Genomic DNA, 19,215 nt, shown 5'->3' with positions numbered 1-19,215 from the left:
CGCTTGTTAGCTTGCTGTCTTTCTCCGCTTGTGTCCCTCGTTTGTCTCTGTCCCTCTGCCCCTTCTCATTCTGCCTGGGTCAGTCTGTCTTTGTAGATCTCCCTGTCTGTCTGTCTGTCTCCCTCCCTCTTTAGGACTGTTGTTTTCGGTCTTTCTGTCTGTCTGCCTGTCTGTCTTTTTCCCTTTTGGACAGTAAGTTCTTCCTCTTCCTCCTCTCCCTCCCCTGCCCTCCCTTTCCCCGCCTCCCTCCCTCCTCCATCCACCCTCACTTGGAACTTGACTGTGGAACTGAATCAGCCCCAGCCTGCAGCAGCCCTCCCCCCCGCCCCCCTGCTTGCTGCAGTCACAGGGCCCCGCCACTGTATGCAGGGTTGTTTATATCAGGATGGAGTTTTCCTCGTGGGCTCGGGTTTCAGAGATGCTAAGCTTTTTCGGGAACATCTGTCTCAGAGGTGCCATCAGATCTGCTTTCGCTTTTAATTGGACAGATGTCATTTGCTGGCGGTCTTCTGGCCACCGGAAGCTGTGTTGTATTTTAATGCCGCTGAGCTGCATGGGAGGGTTTTCTTCCTTCCCCACCCTGGGCAGCGAAGAAATACAGCTGACAGGTTACGGTTGGGACTCAGGAGGTGCTGATGGTTAGCAGTAGGGCAAACACGGGGAAATGTGGTTCAGTGTTGGAGCTGGGATGTGGGAACAAACAGCGCCCGCCCGTAACCCCGCGTGCATTCTGCGTGTGCCCCTCTCACGCGCACGTTTTCCCCCGACGCTGCCTTTCTCTTCTCTGAGCTGCCGTGTTCTCTCCCTTTCTCTCTGCCCCCGTGTCAGTGCCTCTATCTAGCATTTTGAAACTGTGTGTGTCTTTTCTTTCTGTCCGACCGAAGCTTGGCTGTCACCTGTTGGTCTCTCTGGCTCTCCGTCTGGCCCTCATGTCACCGTGGGCCGCGTCAGCTGCCGTCAGCGCCTGGGATCTTACATCCCCCCCGGCAGGGTGGGACACAGTGGACGTAAACCTGACCGTGAGGCCCACTGGACAACCACATGACCCTTCGTCTGTCTCATCCATTAAGTAGCCTTTACCATCTCGCTGCCCTTGGTTACCAGTGTCCGTGAGCTTCCCCTGCGCACTGGGTGACAGCTGGTCCACGTCCTTCCACACGGTTTCAGCTTCTTCCCTCCAAGCTGCCACCTGGGAGACATCTGGACCGGACTCTGACTTAGACACGTTTTATCAACTCCTTCTGAGTGCCATCCTGCTTGATAGGACTTTCTCCATGTTATTCAGGGACTCATAAGGAGCTGAATTTTTGAAATCACTTACTGCTTTGTGGATAGTAAATTATTAGAGTCCAAAAATAACTATCACATGGAGGGAAGTGGGCCGATTCCAGAGTTATGTAATACACAACAAGTGGGGTTGAAAATCATTGTCTCAGTTGGAGCTGGCAGGCATCCTTGTTTACTTCTGAGTGAAGTTTACATCTGTCTTACAGCTCTAGAAATCAGAAGTCGGGGTGTCTGAGAGCAAAACCAGGTCAGAGTTAGAGTCCCGTTCAGAGACTGACACCCCTGTGCCAGGGACCAGAGGAGGTAGGCTGCCTGGGCCTTGAGGACTGTGGTCCACGCGCTCCCACGCTGGGGGAGCAACTGGGATGGAACCTTCTAGAAGCCACCTGTGGTCATGTCATGGGGTTTTGGGGCTGCTTGGCTGTTTCTGCTAAATCTTAAACCTTTTTTTAAGTTTATTTAGTTACTTTGAGAGAGACAGAGAGAGCGTGAGTAGGGGAGGGGCAGAGAGTGAGGGAGAGAATCCCAAGCAGGCTTTATGCGGTCAGTGCGCGGAACTTGACTCGGGGCTTGAACCCACAACCGTGAGATCATGACCTGAGCCGAAATCAAGAGTGAGACGCTCGACTGACTGAGCCACCCAGACACCCCTCTGCTAAATCTTAAGCTTTACATTTGTAAGATATCTACTTACAAGGTGTTAAAATCAAAGCTGAGAGAAATCTATCTTTTGTCCTTGAAGCGTGTGAGTCAGGCAAAGCAATGGAGTGTTGGCTGTGCTTCACAGGGGAGAAGCTAGGAGAAGCACCAGGGCCGCCAGGATGATGGGCTTTGGTGTGCACGTGATTTTATTTACATCCTGGTTTGGCTGCTTAGCAGAAGTGTGATTCCGGCCAAATTAAAAGACCCTTTCCAGCCCTGGTTCCCTCATTCGCACAGTGAGGATAAAAACAGCAATCCCTCGGTAGGGACGTTTGAGGATTAAATGAGATGTTAGTAAGACTAGTAAATGTTTATCAAGAACTTATCATGTAGCAGGCTCTTCTTTAGGGTGACTTTTATTTTTAGATATCAGTACATATTTCACTGTATTTATTATAAATATGCATTATTATTAGCAGATAATGTGTGTAAATCGCTTAGCACAGTGCCTGGCACTTATCTAAGTGTTTAAGAAAAGCTAATTGTTGGGGTGCCTGGCTCAGTCGGTTAAGCGTCCGACTCTTGATCTCAAGGGTGTGAGTTCGAGCCCTGCATTGGACTCCGCAGGTGTGACGGCTACTTTGAAAACAAAGCTAGTTGTCATAAATGATGTTCATTAGGCACTTACCATCCCTGTATCTTTATGCATTTATTCCTTGATTTGTTTGTTCTTTTGCTTCTTCATATTATTTTAAAATTTCCTAGGAGTCTGAATAAATGCATTTCCCGGATACCTTCCCCAAACTCCCCAGATGACAACATCCTCCCCCTTCTACACGAACACACCTTGTTGCTGTGTTTTATGCAGTGTTTCAGTTCCACACATGCTGATCCTGTATCTGCAAATGCTTCAGTGTGAATTTCCCAAACATTCTTGCAGAGGTAGAGTGAGATTATCAGTTAACAGTTGGTACGAAGAATTACCTCTACTCCAGACCTTATTCCAATTTTGTCAGTTGTCCACTAACCTTCATTATAGCAAAGGGAACCTACTTTTTTTCTGTTTGAGGACCCGGTCTAGGATCACATGTACATTTGTTATTATATCTATCAGTCCTCTTCCATCTGGAAATTTCTCGGTCTTTGTCTTTCAGACTGTGATGCATTTGAAATGTACAAGCCAGTTGTTTTGTAGAATATGACCCCAATTTGAATTTGTCTGAAGGTTCCTCATTATCAGATTCCATCCCCACCTTGTTTTCTAAACATATCAAAAGTGACGTTATGTCCTTTTTCAGGACACAGGGCATCTGTTTATCCCAGTAAGTGATGTTATGTTTGATCACGTGGATGCCACGGTGTATGATGGGTTTTGGTTCCATATAGTTCCTGTTTTTCTCTTTGAAATTAATAAATCTCTTGCATGGAGATACATTAACAGTATATGAATGTCCTGTTTCTTATCATACTTTTAATTACTAGTAGCATTCATGCTGATTCTTGCCTGAAACAATTATGGTGATAAATGGTGGTGGCCAGATGGTGATATTCTAATTTCATCGTTAGTTTTTACATTTATTAGTTGGAATTCTACCCTAAGGATGAAGTTTCCTTTCTCCCCTGTTTGTTTGTTTATATCAGTATGGACTCAGAAGCTTATTATATATTATACTTGTTGTATAATATATTATATTATTATAATTGGCTGTTACAATTATTTATAGTGCTGTAAAATTGCCCCAGATTGACCAGTGGGAGCGCCTTCAAGCTGTCTCCTGTGTCCTTTTGACATTTGTTCAAGCACTTTTTTATCTTCTGGCTCTACAATATATTTTAGGCTCATTATCTTGTGCTTTCTGTGCTTTGGCCCTAGAATGAGCCATTTTTCCCAGGGGCTCTGTTTCCTTTTTTTTTTTTTTTTTGGAGAGGGTATTTAGAACTAAAATCTGGGTCTGGGTGTGCTGATTACTAGGCTATCATTGCATCAAAGCCCTCTGAGCACAGAGAACTCGGGAAAGCTAAATAAATACACACCTACATTTGCACATACATAAACACACATACACCTGCCATCTGCCATAAGTTCATGGCCGTACTCTACCTCCAGCTCATGACTGAAGTTCACTCTTACCCTTTTTTTTTTTTTGCAATTTTAAATTCATTTCTTTAGCAGTGAGAAACCTGTCTCTCATTATTACCAACATATCTTACTTGCTCAATCCTAGAATTCACTAAAGTAGTTTTGCAACTGCTAACCTATTCTGTTGTGGAAAACACACCTAACTAGCATTCAGTATGTGTTTACACATATTTTTTATCTTTAGCCCAAGGGTAGAGGTCAAAATAGTATGCTGAAAGTTACATGCAACTCCTAGATTTTAATAGCTTAAAACAACAATGGTTTATTCTTGCTTTCACTACATGTCCAACACCCATCAGCCAGGGACTGTGCACTGCATTGTCCTTTCTCTGGACCCAGGTTTACCGAGAAACAACCCAAATGCCCATCAACTGATAAATGGGTAAATGAAATGTGGGTATATCCATATAACGGAATATTACTCAGCCATAAAAAGGAATGAAGTGCTGACACATGCTACAACATGAATAAACTTCAAAACCATGCTTTGTGAAATAAGCCAGACACAAAAGAACATGTGTAATATGGTTCCATTTACATAAAATGTGCAGAGTAAGGAAATGCATAGAGAGAGGCAGCAGATTGGGGGCTGGGAGGGGCTTGGAGGGTAAGGGGAGGATGGGGAGTGAGTAGCATGTGCACATAGTATAAAATATTAGGCAGCGGGTCAAACAATGAATGGGAACCATATATTGGTTAGCAATAGTGTGGTGTGCCTCAGTTTCCTTCCTTGTAAAGTGAGAAATTTTTTCAAGACATGCCCACCAATTCTCTTTTTGGGCACATTGTTTGGCTGGATTTCACTGTCCACTTGAATTTAGGTATGGCCATGTACCTTGATTTGGGCAATGAAACTTGTGAAGAGTGATGAGCTCACTTCCAGTCAGAAGCTCTAAGAGCACAAGACCTTATGCTCTCCCTTCCTCTGTCACAGTGACAAGTGGCTACTTGGTCAACGTGTGGGTCCAGAGTGAGGACAATGCAATGCAAAGTCATGAAGATTTGCACCTAAGTATTATTCTAAGAGTTTTATAGTTTGAGCTCTTATATTTGTGCTTATGATCCATTTTGAGTTGATTTTTTTTATATGGTGTGAGGTAGGGATCTAGCTTTTTTTTTTTTTTTCTTTTCATATGGATATCCAGTTATCCCAGCATTTTTTGTTGAAAAGACTCTTCTTTGAAACCTTTGAATTGTCTTGGCATCCTTGTCAAAAGTCATTTGGCTGAAAATGGAAAATGTGAAGGTTTATTTCTGGAAAGCCAATTATATTCATAAAAGTGTGAGTCCTCTCAGTTTTGTTCTTTTTAAAGACTGGGTTTTTTGGGGCACCTGGGTGGCTCAGTCAGTTAAGCATCCGACTCTTGATCTCAGCTCACGGTTCGTGAGTTCAAGCCCCACATCAGGCTCTGAACTGATGGCATGGAGCCTGCCTGGGATTCTGTCTCTCCCTCTCTCTCTTCCCCTCACTTGCTTGTGCTCTCTCTCTCTCTCTCTCTCTCTCTCTCTGTCTCCCAAAAATAAATAAACTAAAAAAAATAAGGAATTTTTTTTGATTGTTTTTGTTTTGGATTTTGAGAGAGTACCAGAGTACGAGCATGGGAGAGGCAGAGGAAAAGGGACAAAGGGAATCTTTTTTTTTCTTTTTAAAGTTTTTGTTTATTTATTTTGAGAGAGACAGAGTGAGAGAGTGCAAGTGGGGGAAGGGCAGAGAGAAGGAGAAGAGAGAGAGAGAGAGAGAGAGAGAGAGGGAATCCCAAGCAGGCTCTGCATTGTCAGTGTGGAGCCCGATGCTGGGCTCGAACTCACAAACCACGAAATCATGACCTGAGCCAACATAAAGAGTCGGATGTTTAACCTACTGAGCCACCCAGGTGCCCCTAAAGATTGTTTTGACTGTTCCTTCATTTCCATATGAATTTTGGAATCAACTTGTCAATTTCTGTAAAAAAGCAGCTGGGATATTGATGGTGATTGCATCAACTATGTAAATCACTTTGAGGAGTATTGTCATCTTGACATTATTAAGTATTTCAATCTATGAACACAAGATGCTTTTACATTTATTTAGGTAGTCTTTAGTTTCTTTCAATGACATTTTTTAGTGTTCAGTATAAGATTCCTGCACCTTGGTTAAATTTATTTTAAGTAATTTGTTGTTGATTCTATTGTACCCAATAAATTACTTTTGCTTTAATTTCATTGATTTTCTATACTGTTTTCTATTCTTTCTATCATTCATTTCCACTCTCTTCTTTGTTTATGAAATTGTATGACAGACGCCATCATAAACCAGCAATACGCTGAAAAAGAATTTTTTTGAGATACAATTTTAGTGACTCTAATATACAAATACTCTAAGAAATTCATTTTAAAAATACAAACAGAAAATAGAAAAATGAAAGAATCATTAGAAAAATAACAGAAGCAAACAATTCGCAGAAACACAGATGCAAATAGACACTAAAAGTCTGAAACAAATGCTCAGTTTCCTTTTGAGTTCAGAGAAATATTAAAGTAGCAACAAGATGCCATTTTTTTTTACCGTTTGATACTGACAAAAATTAAACAGATTGATCACATAAAATGGTGGCAAAGATATGGGGAAACAGTCTCATGTATTACTGAGAGATGTGAAAACTGCTACTATGTTGTTGAAAAACAATCTGGCAGTACTTATTAAAATGAAAAAATGTGCATGCCCTTTGGGTTTTTGTTTTTGTTTTAAAAGTTTATACATTATGGTATGTTTGCCATAAGCGAGCTCTCATCTGTCCTGTTACGTGCCTATTACAACATCATTGACTGTATTCCTTATGCTGTGCCTTTCATTCCTTTGACTTACTGATCTACTCTATTCTTTATTCCTTTCTTCTTTCTGCTTGTTTTGGGTTTAGTTTGCTCTTCTGCAGGTGGAAGTCTAGGTCATTGGTTTGAGAGCTTCCTTTTCCTTTTTTATAATGCAGGCATTTCCAGCTGTAAATTTCTACGTGCCACTTTCTCTGCGCCGTGTAAGGTTTCGGTATGTTGTGTTTTTGTTTTCAGTCATCTCAAAGCATTTCTCCAGTTTCCCTTGTGATTTCTGTTTTGAACCATTTATTGTTTAAAAGGAGGCTGTTTAATTTCCACGTTTGTGGATTTCCCACGTTTTGTCCTTTCATCGTACTTCCACTCCATTCCTATAGGAGAACGTACTAGTGAATTCTCCATTTTCATTCTTGCACTTTTCAAGTCCACAATTTCCATTTGTTTCTTTTCATAATTATTCATAATTTGTATTTCTTTATTGGAATTCACTCGCGAGTCACCTTTCTCACACTTTCCTTTGGTTCTTTAGGTATGATTTTTAAAATTCTTTGTATTTGAAACAGCTGTTTAAAATATTTGCATCTTTGTCTAGTAAGTCCAACGTGTGGGCTTCCTCAAGAATAGTTCTTTTTTCTAAATTTTTTATTTAAAAAATTTTTTTGTTAATGTTTTTATTTATTTTTGAGACAGAGAGAGACAGAGCATGAGCAGGGGAGGGGCAGAGAGAGAGGGAGACACAGAATCCGAAGCAGGCTCCAGGCTCTGAGCCATCAGCCCAGAGCCTGACGCGGGGCTCGAACTCACGGACTGCGAGATCTTGACCTGAGCCGAAGTCGGAGGCTTAACCGATTGAGCCACGCAGGTGCCCCTTTTTTAATTTTTTAAATGTTTATTTATGACAGAGCATGAGCAGGGGAGGGACAGAGAGAGAGGGAGACACAGAATCCGAAGCAGGCTCCAGGCTCTGAGCTGTCAGCACAGAACCCGACACAGGGCTCAAACTCATGAACCTCGAGATCACAACCTGAGCTGAAGTTGGACGCTTAACTGACTGAGCGACCCAGGCACCCCAACCACAGTTCTTCTTGATTGCTTTTCGTCTTGTGACTGGACCATACTTTTTTGTTTGTTTGCTTGTCTCCTAATTTTGTTGTTGTTGAAAAGGGGAAATTTCAAATCATGTCCTGTACCAACTCTGAAATTAAGTTATCTCTTTTTCCTTGGGGTTTCATTGTTGTTTATTGTAGTAGTAAGTTGGGTTATTTAGTGACTTTTATGAAGTAATTCTGTAGACTCTATTTTTTGCTGTGTGTGGTCGCTGCAGTCTTGGTTTGGCCAGCTTGGTGGTCAGCCCGTGATTGCAGAGATTGCCCTAGACACTTGGAATCAGTACGTGCCCCAGTCTTTACCGAGAGTCTCTTTGTGTGTGTCGGGACACAGTTTCAATACCAGCCAGGCATTTGACAGCCCTGCCTTAGCTTTCACTTCCTGCTTTAACAGAACCTCAAAGTCAACCCGTGGTGAGAGCTTAGAGCCTTCTCAGGTCTTTTTTGAGTATGAACACAGCCCAGGACGGACACACAGCCCTACGTATAAGCATAGTCCTGCAGGCTCCCCAGGATAGGCATTAGCTTTCCAAAGTGCCTCTGGATATCTTATTCCTCATATTTTCCTTTTAAGCTTTTGGGTTGGTCTTTTTTTTTTTTTTTTTTTTTTTTGCACCAAACTTTATTCAGTGCCTCCAGGCAGCTATGAAGTTAAACAACTGCCGACAATGGCTTTGAACAAACACCTCTAGGGATAAAGCTTGTCACACTGGGTGAACTCAGAGCGAGTCAAATACTGACAGCCTTGTAAGTGGGATTTTCCAGGGAGCTATCAGACAAGTCAAATAACGGCAGTGCTTTGGGAATTAGGGTCTGAAGGCTCTCCAGTGCTGCTTTGCTCTCTCCAGTGGCTTTCGTCCTGCGAACCCAGGACTCTTTATTGTTGACAGTGAGCTGTAATTTTTTTAAAGCTACTACGGAGCTGGGAAGTAGGGGATGGGAATAAGTCAAGTAAAAATGCCACAAACTTCGCTCTTTTTTAACCAGGATTTAGCTATTTTTCTTGAATACATGCTCTCCTGGTTGCACAGCCTTTATTTCCAGAGTTGTAAAAAAATTGATTTTGACTTTTTCTCTTTTTTTGGCCAGTTTTCTCCTGCTTTATGGAGAGAATTTGTGGATGTCCTTACTCTGCCATTTTCACTGATGCTGCTGTGGTGTGCAACATTAATGGAAACTCATCTTCATAAAGGAATATAAATATGTTTTCAAGGCATAAAACCTAGAGCTTGCACAAATAGCAGAATAAAAGAGTTGTGTTTTGATAGATGGTGGATTTTTAGCAGTCTGTGGCAACAGGGGATGATTTAGATGTAATATTTCACAAGATTAAATTGCTTTCTTATTGTGTCAGAGGCAGGTAGGTTTGCCTTTGGGATTTGGAGGAGGCCATTGATGGCCACTGGAGAACACAGTTGCAGAAATCTCAGCCATACATGCAAAACTACAGGAAGAAACATGGTTGCAAAGGTATTTGGGATCAAAGCACAAGCTTGGATCAGTGGGGATTGGTTGTTACAAGAAATAAAGTCACCTGCCTTGAAACTCAGTTTGATAAAATTGTTGTGGTGTCTTCTTGAAGCCTGTGAGTTTCTACAGAGTAGAGATTGGTGCTCATTTTAGAGCCTTGCATGTTGCTTAAGACTTTCAGGTGTAAGTTGGCTTACAATTCAAATTAGCTTGGGGCGCCTGGGTGGTTCGGTCAGTTAAGTGTCTGACTCTTGATTTCGGCTGGGGTTCGTGGGTTCGGATCCTGCGTCGGGCTCTACGCTGAGGGTGCGGAGCCTTCTTGGGATTCTCTCTCTCTCTCTCTCTCTCTCTCTCTCTCTCTTTCTCCAAAATAAATAATGAACATTTTTTAAAAATTAAGAAAATAAAATAGGCTTAAGTAAAAGTTTTTTTATGTATATCTAAACTTCCAAAGATAGCGGACACCGATGTGTCTGGATTCAGAAACTCAGAAACCTTCCAGGAATCTGTCCTGTCCTGCTCTTGTCTTTGATTTCCTTTGTCTGCATTTCACTTGAATCAGTCTCCTCGAGGGGCCACGTTTGGTGTGTGTGCTCATCTGTGGAGCCTGACTCAGTGGTCTGGGGTCAGCACCACCTAAGCCACATTCATTGGCAGCAGAGTAGGGTGATACCCAGAGGAAAAACAAAACGTTGTCATTTCAAACAGAAAGTTGGGTGGATTTTTCAGCGTCCGTGAACGCTCATCAGGCAGAATTAATGCCTGCCCGTCACACACGGCAAACACCCCCGTATCGAGTTTCCCAATTGCGTTAGGAGTAGAACCTAGCCATGTGTTCTGGAATCACGATACCGTCCCTCGTCTTTGGACCCATGGTGATTTCGTCCACACCCACACCACTGTCCCACCTTTGGTGAGTTCTCATCTCAATTTCTGCAGTGCCTCCTGCTTCCTGTCCTTGATGTACACCTGAAATATAAAGGTGCATATAGTTCATGTCCCTGGGGAGAATGGACTATTCAGACACACGGACTGTTAGTCATGTGGTTTTGGACGTAACTCCTTGAGAGTCCGTCCAGGGGAGAGGACATACGTAAAACCAAAAACCAACTTATTTTTTTTCATCTTTCTTAGATTGGGCTGGCACTGTTTACAAATACTCACTACAAAGTTGGCTTTTTTTATTGATGAGTAGCTGTTATTTTCAGGTTTAATTTCGGTGAATAACAAATCATCTATGAACCGGGAATAATAGTAGGAACTATCTTGGAAGGGTTGTGGAGGAAGCTGAACAAGCAATTAATTACATGCAAAGTACTTAGAGTACTGCCTATTAATTATTATTATTATTATTATTTATTACTCATTGACTCCACCTCTTACTGATCTTCAGTTTTAAGGTGGATAATGAGGGGGTCATTTAGAAAATCAGGTACAGGACCCACTTAGTGCTTGAGCTGAGACTAGGGGATCCAAGAGTGAGAAGAGAATATGAAGCAATTATCTGTTGGGTAGAGTCTGGTGGAGCCGACCGTGTCTTTCGGGGGACCTCGCTGCTGAGCGGCATTTTGCCCGGCTTCCACCAGCTTCTCTAGTTGACTTTCACTCTTCGGACGAGTGTGGAAGGAGCGTCTTTCCCAGAGTCCCTTTGTGGACCTGCCTGGTGGCTCTTTACTTCATTCCTGGAGCAAACCTTTCATAGCATCTGCTGCAGTAGCTGCATGGATGCAGCCCTTGTTCATTTTCCGCCAATTCCGTTCTGAGCTCTGTACGTAGAGAGTCTCGTTAAGCCTTCACGAGGTCACCACGCGGTGGGTACTTTTGTTCTCCCCGTGTCCCACATCAGGGAACTGGGGCGCGGGGGGAGGGAAGTGCCTTGTGGCGGACCCGGGAACGGACTGTGAAAGCCGTTTGCACGCCCGCACTCCACCGCCGGCTTCACTAGGGACGCCCTCTCTGCCAGCCGCCTCTGCAGGTGGCTCCCCGTGGGACAAGCCTTGGACTTGCCGGCGAGGACGAGCGGGTGTACTCTTCCCCCAGCCTGCCTCCCCCTGCTGAGACAGCGGACAGATGGCCGGTGTGACGGGCGCCGTCTGGCTCGCTTGAGGGAGTGGCCGGGAGAACAGCGGAGAAGTGGCCCTGGCCTCGCGGGGTCACTGGACCAGGGTCGGCAGCCGGAGCCTCCAGACTCCGGTCGTGCGACAGGTGAAGTCAAACCCGCGATGGGTCTTTCACTTGAGTCGGACCTTCTGGGACTTGGGATCCGCTCACACGGGGGCCGAGCCAGGCCCAAAGCCAGACCGTGCAGTCCCGGAGCCCGTGCGCGAGACCTCACCCCGCACAGTTTCCCACGCACCAGGTTCCGTCCCCGGTTCCAGGGATGTGACGAGGTCAGAACAAAGGGGGCGAGACCTGGGGAGTCTACGGTCTGATGAGTAGTTAGACATGGAAACACAAGCACCAGATGAACACGGGGTGAGCATCGGGGGTGGGTCCCCGCAGGGCAGACTGGGCGCGCCGTCCACACCGTGGCGGGCAGAGGAGCCCCGCTCCCCCCAAGAAGCGGGTGTGGAGGCTGAGACGCACGGGTGTGGTGAGGGCTCTGCGTGGCCGCGAGCAGGGGTGAGGGTGAGGACTGGGGAGAGGTCTGGGGGGCTCCCGTGGGAGGGACAGTGGGGGGGGGTGGCGAGAGAGCCGGAGGCGGGGTCAGGGTCAGATGGCCGCAGGCCGCGAGTGTGGACTTAATCTTAAGAACAAACGGCAGGAGGCTTTCCAAGAGTTGCAACCTAGGGGAGAAACGCTGCGAGTTCCGTTGCGATACAAAGGATGCTCTTCAACTGTCGTGGGGGGCGTGGACACGGGAGGTGGGTGGGCAGCCGTGGTGGCTGTCCGCGCGGCAGGACAGGGTCTCCGTGGCGGTGGTTGTGGGGGCAGCAAGAATGTGGCAGGCGGGGGAGAAGTCCCCAAGGTGGCCCCCGCGGGACCCCGGGGATCAGCAGAGGAAGACAGACACTGCCGTGGCGCCCGCGGATCCCTGGGCTTGGAGGGGACCCTGGTGACTGGGAGGCCTGGGGGAGGAAGGGGCCTGGCGGTCGGCTCCGGAAGGCAGAGGTTGCTTTTCCGCGACCGGTTCTCCTTGTTCTGTGTGTGGTTACTTTCCTCCTCCTCCTCCTCCTTCTTCCTCCTCCTCCTCCTCCTCCTTCTTCTTCTTTTTTGTAAAGAATCTTTTTTCTAAATGTTTCTTTTTGAGAAAGAGAGAGAGTGCGTTTGAGTGAGCTAGTGGGGGAGGAGCAGAGAGGGAGAGAGAGGATCCAAAGCGGGCTCTACGCTGACAGCACAGAGCCCGATGTGAGGCTGTGAGATCGTGACCCGAGCCAACACTGGCCGCTTAACCGGCTGAACCGCCAGGCGCCCCAGTTACCGGTCTTAATTGGAAACTACAGCGAGGGCCGCGTTCACCGTGTTGATGAGCTGGGAGGACAGGCGGCCGCCCGCCGAGTGACCCTGGAGCGGAGATCTGGGGACTGCTGGAGAGCACCCCGTGTGGTGTGGGAACCCGGCCGCAGGCTGGAGCGAGGGGGCTGGTGGCAGGAAGGGTCCTGGGAGGGGTGACCATGCCCCTGTCCCTGGGGGCGGAGGAGGGAGTGCGGCTGTCAGGCTCCGGGAGCTCAGCCTGGGATGCACCGTCCCCGGCCTCCCAGAACTGCCGAGCCGCAGGGCCTCCGGACTGGGTCCAGGCAGACGGAGTCTCAATGGCAGGGGGAGAGGGACGGTGGCAGTGGCCTGCTCACGGGCTCCCCTGTGTGTGACCTGCGCCCTCTGCTCTCCCGCGCAGGACACGGAGGTGCTGAACACGGCCGTCCTCACCGGGAAGGCCGTCTCGGTTCCCGTCAAGGTCGTGGCCATTCAGGAGGACGGCTCCGTGGTGGACGTGTCCGCGGCTGTGGAGTGCAGGTCTGCGGATGAAGACGTCATTAAGGTACGAGGGGCCTCTCCGCTGGGCCTCTGGGGGGCCCCTCCCCCTGTCCCAGGGTCCCGGGGGCTGGCGCCAGGGTGACCACACTGAGGAGTGGGGGCCTGGCTGGATCTGGAGGGGCCGTGCAGGTGCGCTGTTTCCCTCCCGGAGTGGGGACCCCCGGCATCTGGAGCAGAAACAATTTTCTTCCCCTCCTTTTGTTCATAGGACAAAATTTCCCTAATTTTAGCAATCCACATGTCATCTCAATGTTTGCCAACTTCTCGTGTAAATAACATTATTTACTCTGTATTTTCTTTAAATGTCCCACTTTTTCAAACTTAAATACTAATTTAGCCTCTGAAGGGAAGGAAAAATTCTTCCTCTACCCTGCAGATTCTTCCAGCTGGACCGAGAATTAAATTGACATGAGACAGACCAACAGGAGGGGAAAAAAACAAAGTTTTTTCACGTGGGCGCAGAGGCCCAATCATGAAATTGAGGCATAAAGGAACGACCAAGGCAGGCAGGTTTTGTCCTTTTTTAGACAAAAAGGCAATGAACCTGTGAGGATTTGACAGGACAGAGAAAACTTAACTTTGGGGGCTTCAGCGAATAAGGAATGCTACCAGACAGCTCATCTAAGCACCTGGTAAGGAATTCTGTCAAGAATGAGGGCTGGGGCGGCAAATGAGCAGAAAGAAACAAGGGATGTTTATATTGCTTTCTTGTGTTACCACTTTCTCTAAATTTCCAAGCTCCATGATACCGATGTCTCTTTACCTGCTGACACAGGGAGGGTACCTTTCACTTGAGCTCTTCAGGGTCAGAGAGGGGAGGAGCTGAGTGTCCTTATACAGCCTGTCTCTTAAGTAACTTTTATTTAAAACAACCGATATGCCCCGGGACCTCATCATGAAGACACTACCTACCATCCACGATCTTGACGTACTCATTTTTTGGTTAACATACATTAAAATAAAAGTCTCTCCATGTGCCTCCTAATGTAATTTGAGCATCAGTGGGCTCCAGCTCATGGCTTGAGTGATCTGGCCACGGGGCATTTCCTCTGGATTCTTCGTTCTAATTAGCTGTGTTTCTGACTCCAAATTCAGCCAGGGATCAGCCCGTGGTTTATTTCATGTTCTTTGCAGGGGTCTGGTTGAAGCACCAAATTTAGAGTTTCTGCCTGTTTTTTTCTTGGCACACTGGTTGGCCATTTCCTTTTGCAGCAGACGATTCATGGAGAAAAGACTTAAAACTTCAGAAGGTCCTTTCTCCGTTAACTTGCTAAGGGAGCCCCCGGGGCCCGTCCATTCATTCATTTTAGAAAACCAAGGCACGAAGTTCTGCCTTTCCTCGCCTGTCACAGGTTCCTGTTTAGAGGTTAGATGAAACTTGGTCCCAGGCTGAAGAACTTTGCGGTAGACAGAGAGGCCTCCAGCTTCTCGCCGGTAGAAGCGACCTCCAGGAGGCTGTGCCTCAAGCCTGAGATGGTTTTGATAAAGAAGATTTGATGTGTCTGTGAGCCCTAATTAAAAAAAAAAAAAAAAAGTTAATCCTTAGGAAACGCAAATTTGGCACAGCCTGCTTCCTGGGTTTGGAATGCTAATTCTCCCTGGAGACAGAAAGGGGATTAGCTTCAAAGCACACACCGCCTTGCCCCGGGGCTCCTGGCGGGCCTTGTACTCTGTGGGCAGGTCTGATTAAACAAATCTAAGGCCTTCTGTATTCACAGTTTAGGAAGATCTGAGCCAAGTCCTACGAGCTCATCTGCACGGAATGAGAAATTCTGATGGTGCATCGCCCTTGATTACCTTTGACAGTGCACTTTATTTACTGTTCCCATGTCATTCCAGAGGGAGACACGGGGCCGTGGCATATGGAGGTGGCGTCTGGGTGATGGTGGCCCAAACAAACGGCCTGTGTCTGCAGCCCCTAGATGTGTGTTCCTTCCCGAGAGCCTGGGGGAGCTTCCCAGGGTGGGCCCCCTCCTCTGCCGCCTTGGAGTATGCCCTTTGCTTTGTTTCCCCTTCGCAGAGGTAACCTAGAAATATCTTCTGCTCAGCCTGATAAATTGCTTTGGAAGACAGTAGTTTGGGTGTTTTTTTTTTTTTTTCGTTTTTTGGATTTTTTGGGTTTTGTGTTTGTTTTTAACTTAGCTGTCACTTTCCATGGCCCCATGAAGTTGGAGCTCTCTTCCAGCAAATTATGACCTGATCTTGAGAAGAACAAACCAGAGTGAGCAGACCATCCAGCTTGGAGCTGCTTTTGAGACTTTTCTAGGGGAGACTAGGCTCTGTTGCAAATCCGGGGGCTGGAATCAAGGGAGGGGTGTTAATGAGTTGGATGTGATGCGTTTGTCATGGGTTTAGTGTCACTATTTGTAGGAAATGTCGCCTCAACTCTGAGATGAACAGTGTCACCTGCAGAGTTGTGCCCTGGCCTCAGTGTCATCCCAGGGGCATTTCCCAAACACGGGACACATTTGTTAGCACCCCTTGGGGAGACCCCCTAGCCTCTACGGTTGCAGAAAACCCTATGATCCCCAGGGAGAATCTTGCAGGGCTCACCAAAGATCTTTGTGCCTTGGAAACTCTGTGCATTGGGACCGTGATTTAGGTAATAAGGGAAAAAGTATAAAATTAGCAAGACGTACATTGTAAACAGATTGGCTTCTTTGACTTGGGATTCAATGATGTTGGAGGGACAGAAACCGAAGACACAAATGACTTTGAAAGGCTGGAAGCTTGGCCAAATTTGGCAAGATTGGGAGGGATAAATTTTACGTTGAGAACTTCTATGTAAAAATCCACACACAGTAGAGGATGTGTCTTAGTAATAGAGAGAGAGAGAGAGAGAGAGTGTGTGTGTGTGTGTGTGTGTGTGTGTAATATCCAAACTTTGCCATCCTGTAAAAATTGTCAAATTCACCTAGAAATCTGGTTTCCAGCTTGTTATGAAGTCAAAAGGTTAGGTAGCCGTCTGCCCACGTTGCTTCCTGGGACCCCCACCTGGAGCTGGGCCCTCCAAATCACGACTGCCCCCACACCCTCTCGCTCCCACACGGAGGCCTGCAGGGCATTTGTCATTTCTTGTCGCCCTCTTGCTGCTGGTTTTCTGAAAGCACATTTCGGGGGAAAGTGAGGTATTTCTCGTGCCCTGGATTCTATAAAAAGTCAGCCACAAATGCTGATCTCACTCAGTCACCCTGACCGGAATCTTGTGTCTTTCTAGGCAAGGGGTGGGCAGCACTGGACGCTGGACTGTATTCTGCTCAAGGGTGTTGGGGGGGGGGAGGTACCGGGTGTCGGTGACAGAGGGGTGGTCGGAGCCCGTGTGAGCGTGGGGCCTGGTGAGAAGGAAAAGGGACAGGGGTGGGGTGAAGAGGGACACAGGACAGCTCTCTCTAAGCCTTCCAGGGGCCACCGTTCGGGAGACAGAGTACATCTGTGCCATTTAAGTCCCCAGAGTGGAAATCAAAAGGAAGCCGTTCTAGCTCAGTCGAAAGACAAAGAACTCAGAGGCAGGGAATCCTCTGGTCAAGATTTCAGTCCCATGTCTGCTCAAATCCCAACTCCACCTTCCTCTCTACTTGACCTTGGACAAACTACTTAACATCTCTGAGCCCAGCGTCCTGATCTGTAAAAAGAGGACGATAATGATACAGTTTGGGATCTTCTGCAGGGATTTGTTCTAAAGTCAGCGTGTAGGTCAGAACAAACGGTAATCAAAGTAATCCTTGAAAATCCTTGACAGCAAACCTGGGTTCACAAAGTTCGAAAGATAGTTGATGTATTTTATTTTTAATTAAAAAAATATTTTTTCAAGTTTATTTATTTTGAGAGAGAGAGAGAGAGAGAGAGAGAGAGAGAGAGAGAGAGAGACAGAATCCCAAGCAGGCTCCAGGCTCTGAGCTGCCAGCACAGAACCTGACATGGGGCTTGAACTCACGAACCGTGAGATCATGAGCTGAGCCAAAGTCGGATGTTTAACCGACTGGGCCACCCAGGTGCCCCAAGACAGTTGATATTTTTTTGAATAAATGTCTCCTTGCATTTGAGCTGTGGCCAAATTTTCGGGGGGCATTATCGGGCATAGTTCGTATTGAAGGGAATGTTGGGGGTATCTACGTAAGTTAGATTTGAGCAGAGTTGATGGTAAGATATGTGTCTCTCTTTTACCCTCCTCTCACGTCTTCGGATGCAAGTGTTGTCAGATAGCAACCTCCAGTTATTCCAGGCACATATAATTGAACTCTTGCTTTTCAAATCTGTGCATGATAGAATCCCAACATGGAGTTTTGGGGATGATTAAATAAGAGTGTATATCTAAAGGAAGCCACGTGATGCTTGGTCTGCAATAGATCAATCAGCGGATGTTGTATCTAAAATACCAACGTCCATATTCATATCTGCGTATTTTATATTTTAGCCCCTCCTTGATTGCGAGGGCTACAGAGTCCATGGCTCTGTTTTGGTAACGGTGCTTTCCCCAGTCCTGTGCAGAATCTGGAACACAGTGGGGGCTCAATAAATATTTGTCGAATGTATTAACGGACGAAGGATGAATGAATGCTAGACCTTCCCTGAGATGGACCTGTCTGTGAGGCGAGAGTGGTTGCCTGCCTCGTCTTTATCGGCACGTCTCCATTGAACTTCCTCTTCCTGGAAATCTTGAAAGGGAGGGGGGAGGTTTTCCGCAGTCAAAGGGACGTGGCATTGGGTAATGACCTGGCCCGGGCACAGTGATCCAAGCCTTCTTGGGTTCTCAGGGGGAGGCTCTTGTTCCAGGAGTACTTACCAACGATCAGCGTGGGGGCAATGCATAAAGAACTTTGGGAGGTATGAAGGTGGAACGTGCATGAATGAATTCTGTCGCCGGGGACGGACAGTCGAGCTACTGGTATTAATAGTTAGCATGTGTTGGGAATGTAGTAGGCGACAGGTCCTGTTAGAATGAGGACGTTAGAAATGTTGGCCCATCTAGTTTTCACAAGAAGCCTTCAAGGTAGGTGACACTACTGTTGTGCGTGTATACACGAGGAACCATCGCGTAGACGGGTGAGGAGCTCCCTGGGCAGTGAACGTAGGGACACAGTCCCCTTCAGTTCATCCGGGACGTTGCATAGGGCAGGGGAGCCCTCCTGCGAGCCAGGAGCAAAGCATCATTCCATGGCTTTCTCATCCGGAAATCTTTGCTAATGGACTTTTCCTGAATTTGCCAAAGACTTTCCTTTTCACGTTCACCCCCTGGAAGTTGGTAGATTAGTTTCCTCTTGCTGCTATAACAAACTACCGTCACCTTAGTAGCTTCAACCCGTGCACATTTGTTACCACGTCATACTGGATGTCAGGGGTCTAAAATGGGTTAGTGGGGGGGGGGGCACCTGGGTGACTCAGTTGGTTGAACGTCCGTCTCTTGGTTTCGGCTCAGGTCACGATCTCACGGTTCGTGGGATGGAGCCCCAGGTCAGGCTCTGCGCTGACAGCACGGAACCTCCTTGGGATCCTCTCTCTCCTTCTCTCTCTGCCCCTCCCCAGCTCATGCTTTCTCTCTCTCTCTCAAAATAAATAAATAATAACAAGATTTTATAAATGAATGAATGAATGAATGAATGAATGAAATGGGTCAGTGGGGCTGTGTTTCTGTTCCTTGGCTTCTCCGCCTTCTAGAGGCACCTGCATTCTTGGCCATGGCCCCTCCACACCATCTTCAAGTCAGCTGTCGTAGCATCTTTAAATCTCTCTCTCCCTCTCTCTCCCTCTCTCACCCCTGGTTCTGTCATTGTGTTTCTGACTCCCACC

At 46.8% G+C, this 19,215-nt stretch overlaps 1 protein-coding gene across 1 annotated transcript in view; it reads left to right on the top strand.

Annotated features, from left to right (window-relative positions):
• The window catches only part of LOC123588322 (transmembrane protein 132B), a 367,329-nt gene that overhangs the window by 312,493 nt on the left and 35,621 nt on the right, over positions 1-19,215 (top strand). Inside the window, exon 5 of the mRNA XM_045459135.1 lies at positions 13,289-13,432. Within this exon, the coding sequence (XP_045315091.1) occupies positions 13,289-13,432 (144 nt within the window). The remainder of the gene's footprint in view (positions 1-13,288; positions 13,433-19,215) is intronic.

The sequence above is a fragment of the Leopardus geoffroyi genome, chromosome D3 (genome assembly GCF_018350155.1).
Source record: "Leopardus geoffroyi isolate Oge1 chromosome D3, O.geoffroyi_Oge1_pat1.0, whole genome shotgun sequence".
In the NCBI taxonomy this organism is placed as follows: Eukaryota; Metazoa; Chordata; class Mammalia; order Carnivora; family Felidae; genus Leopardus; species Leopardus geoffroyi.
The sequence above is the reverse complement of the archived record's forward strand: the minus strand, read 5'-3'. Positions and strand labels throughout refer to the sequence as shown.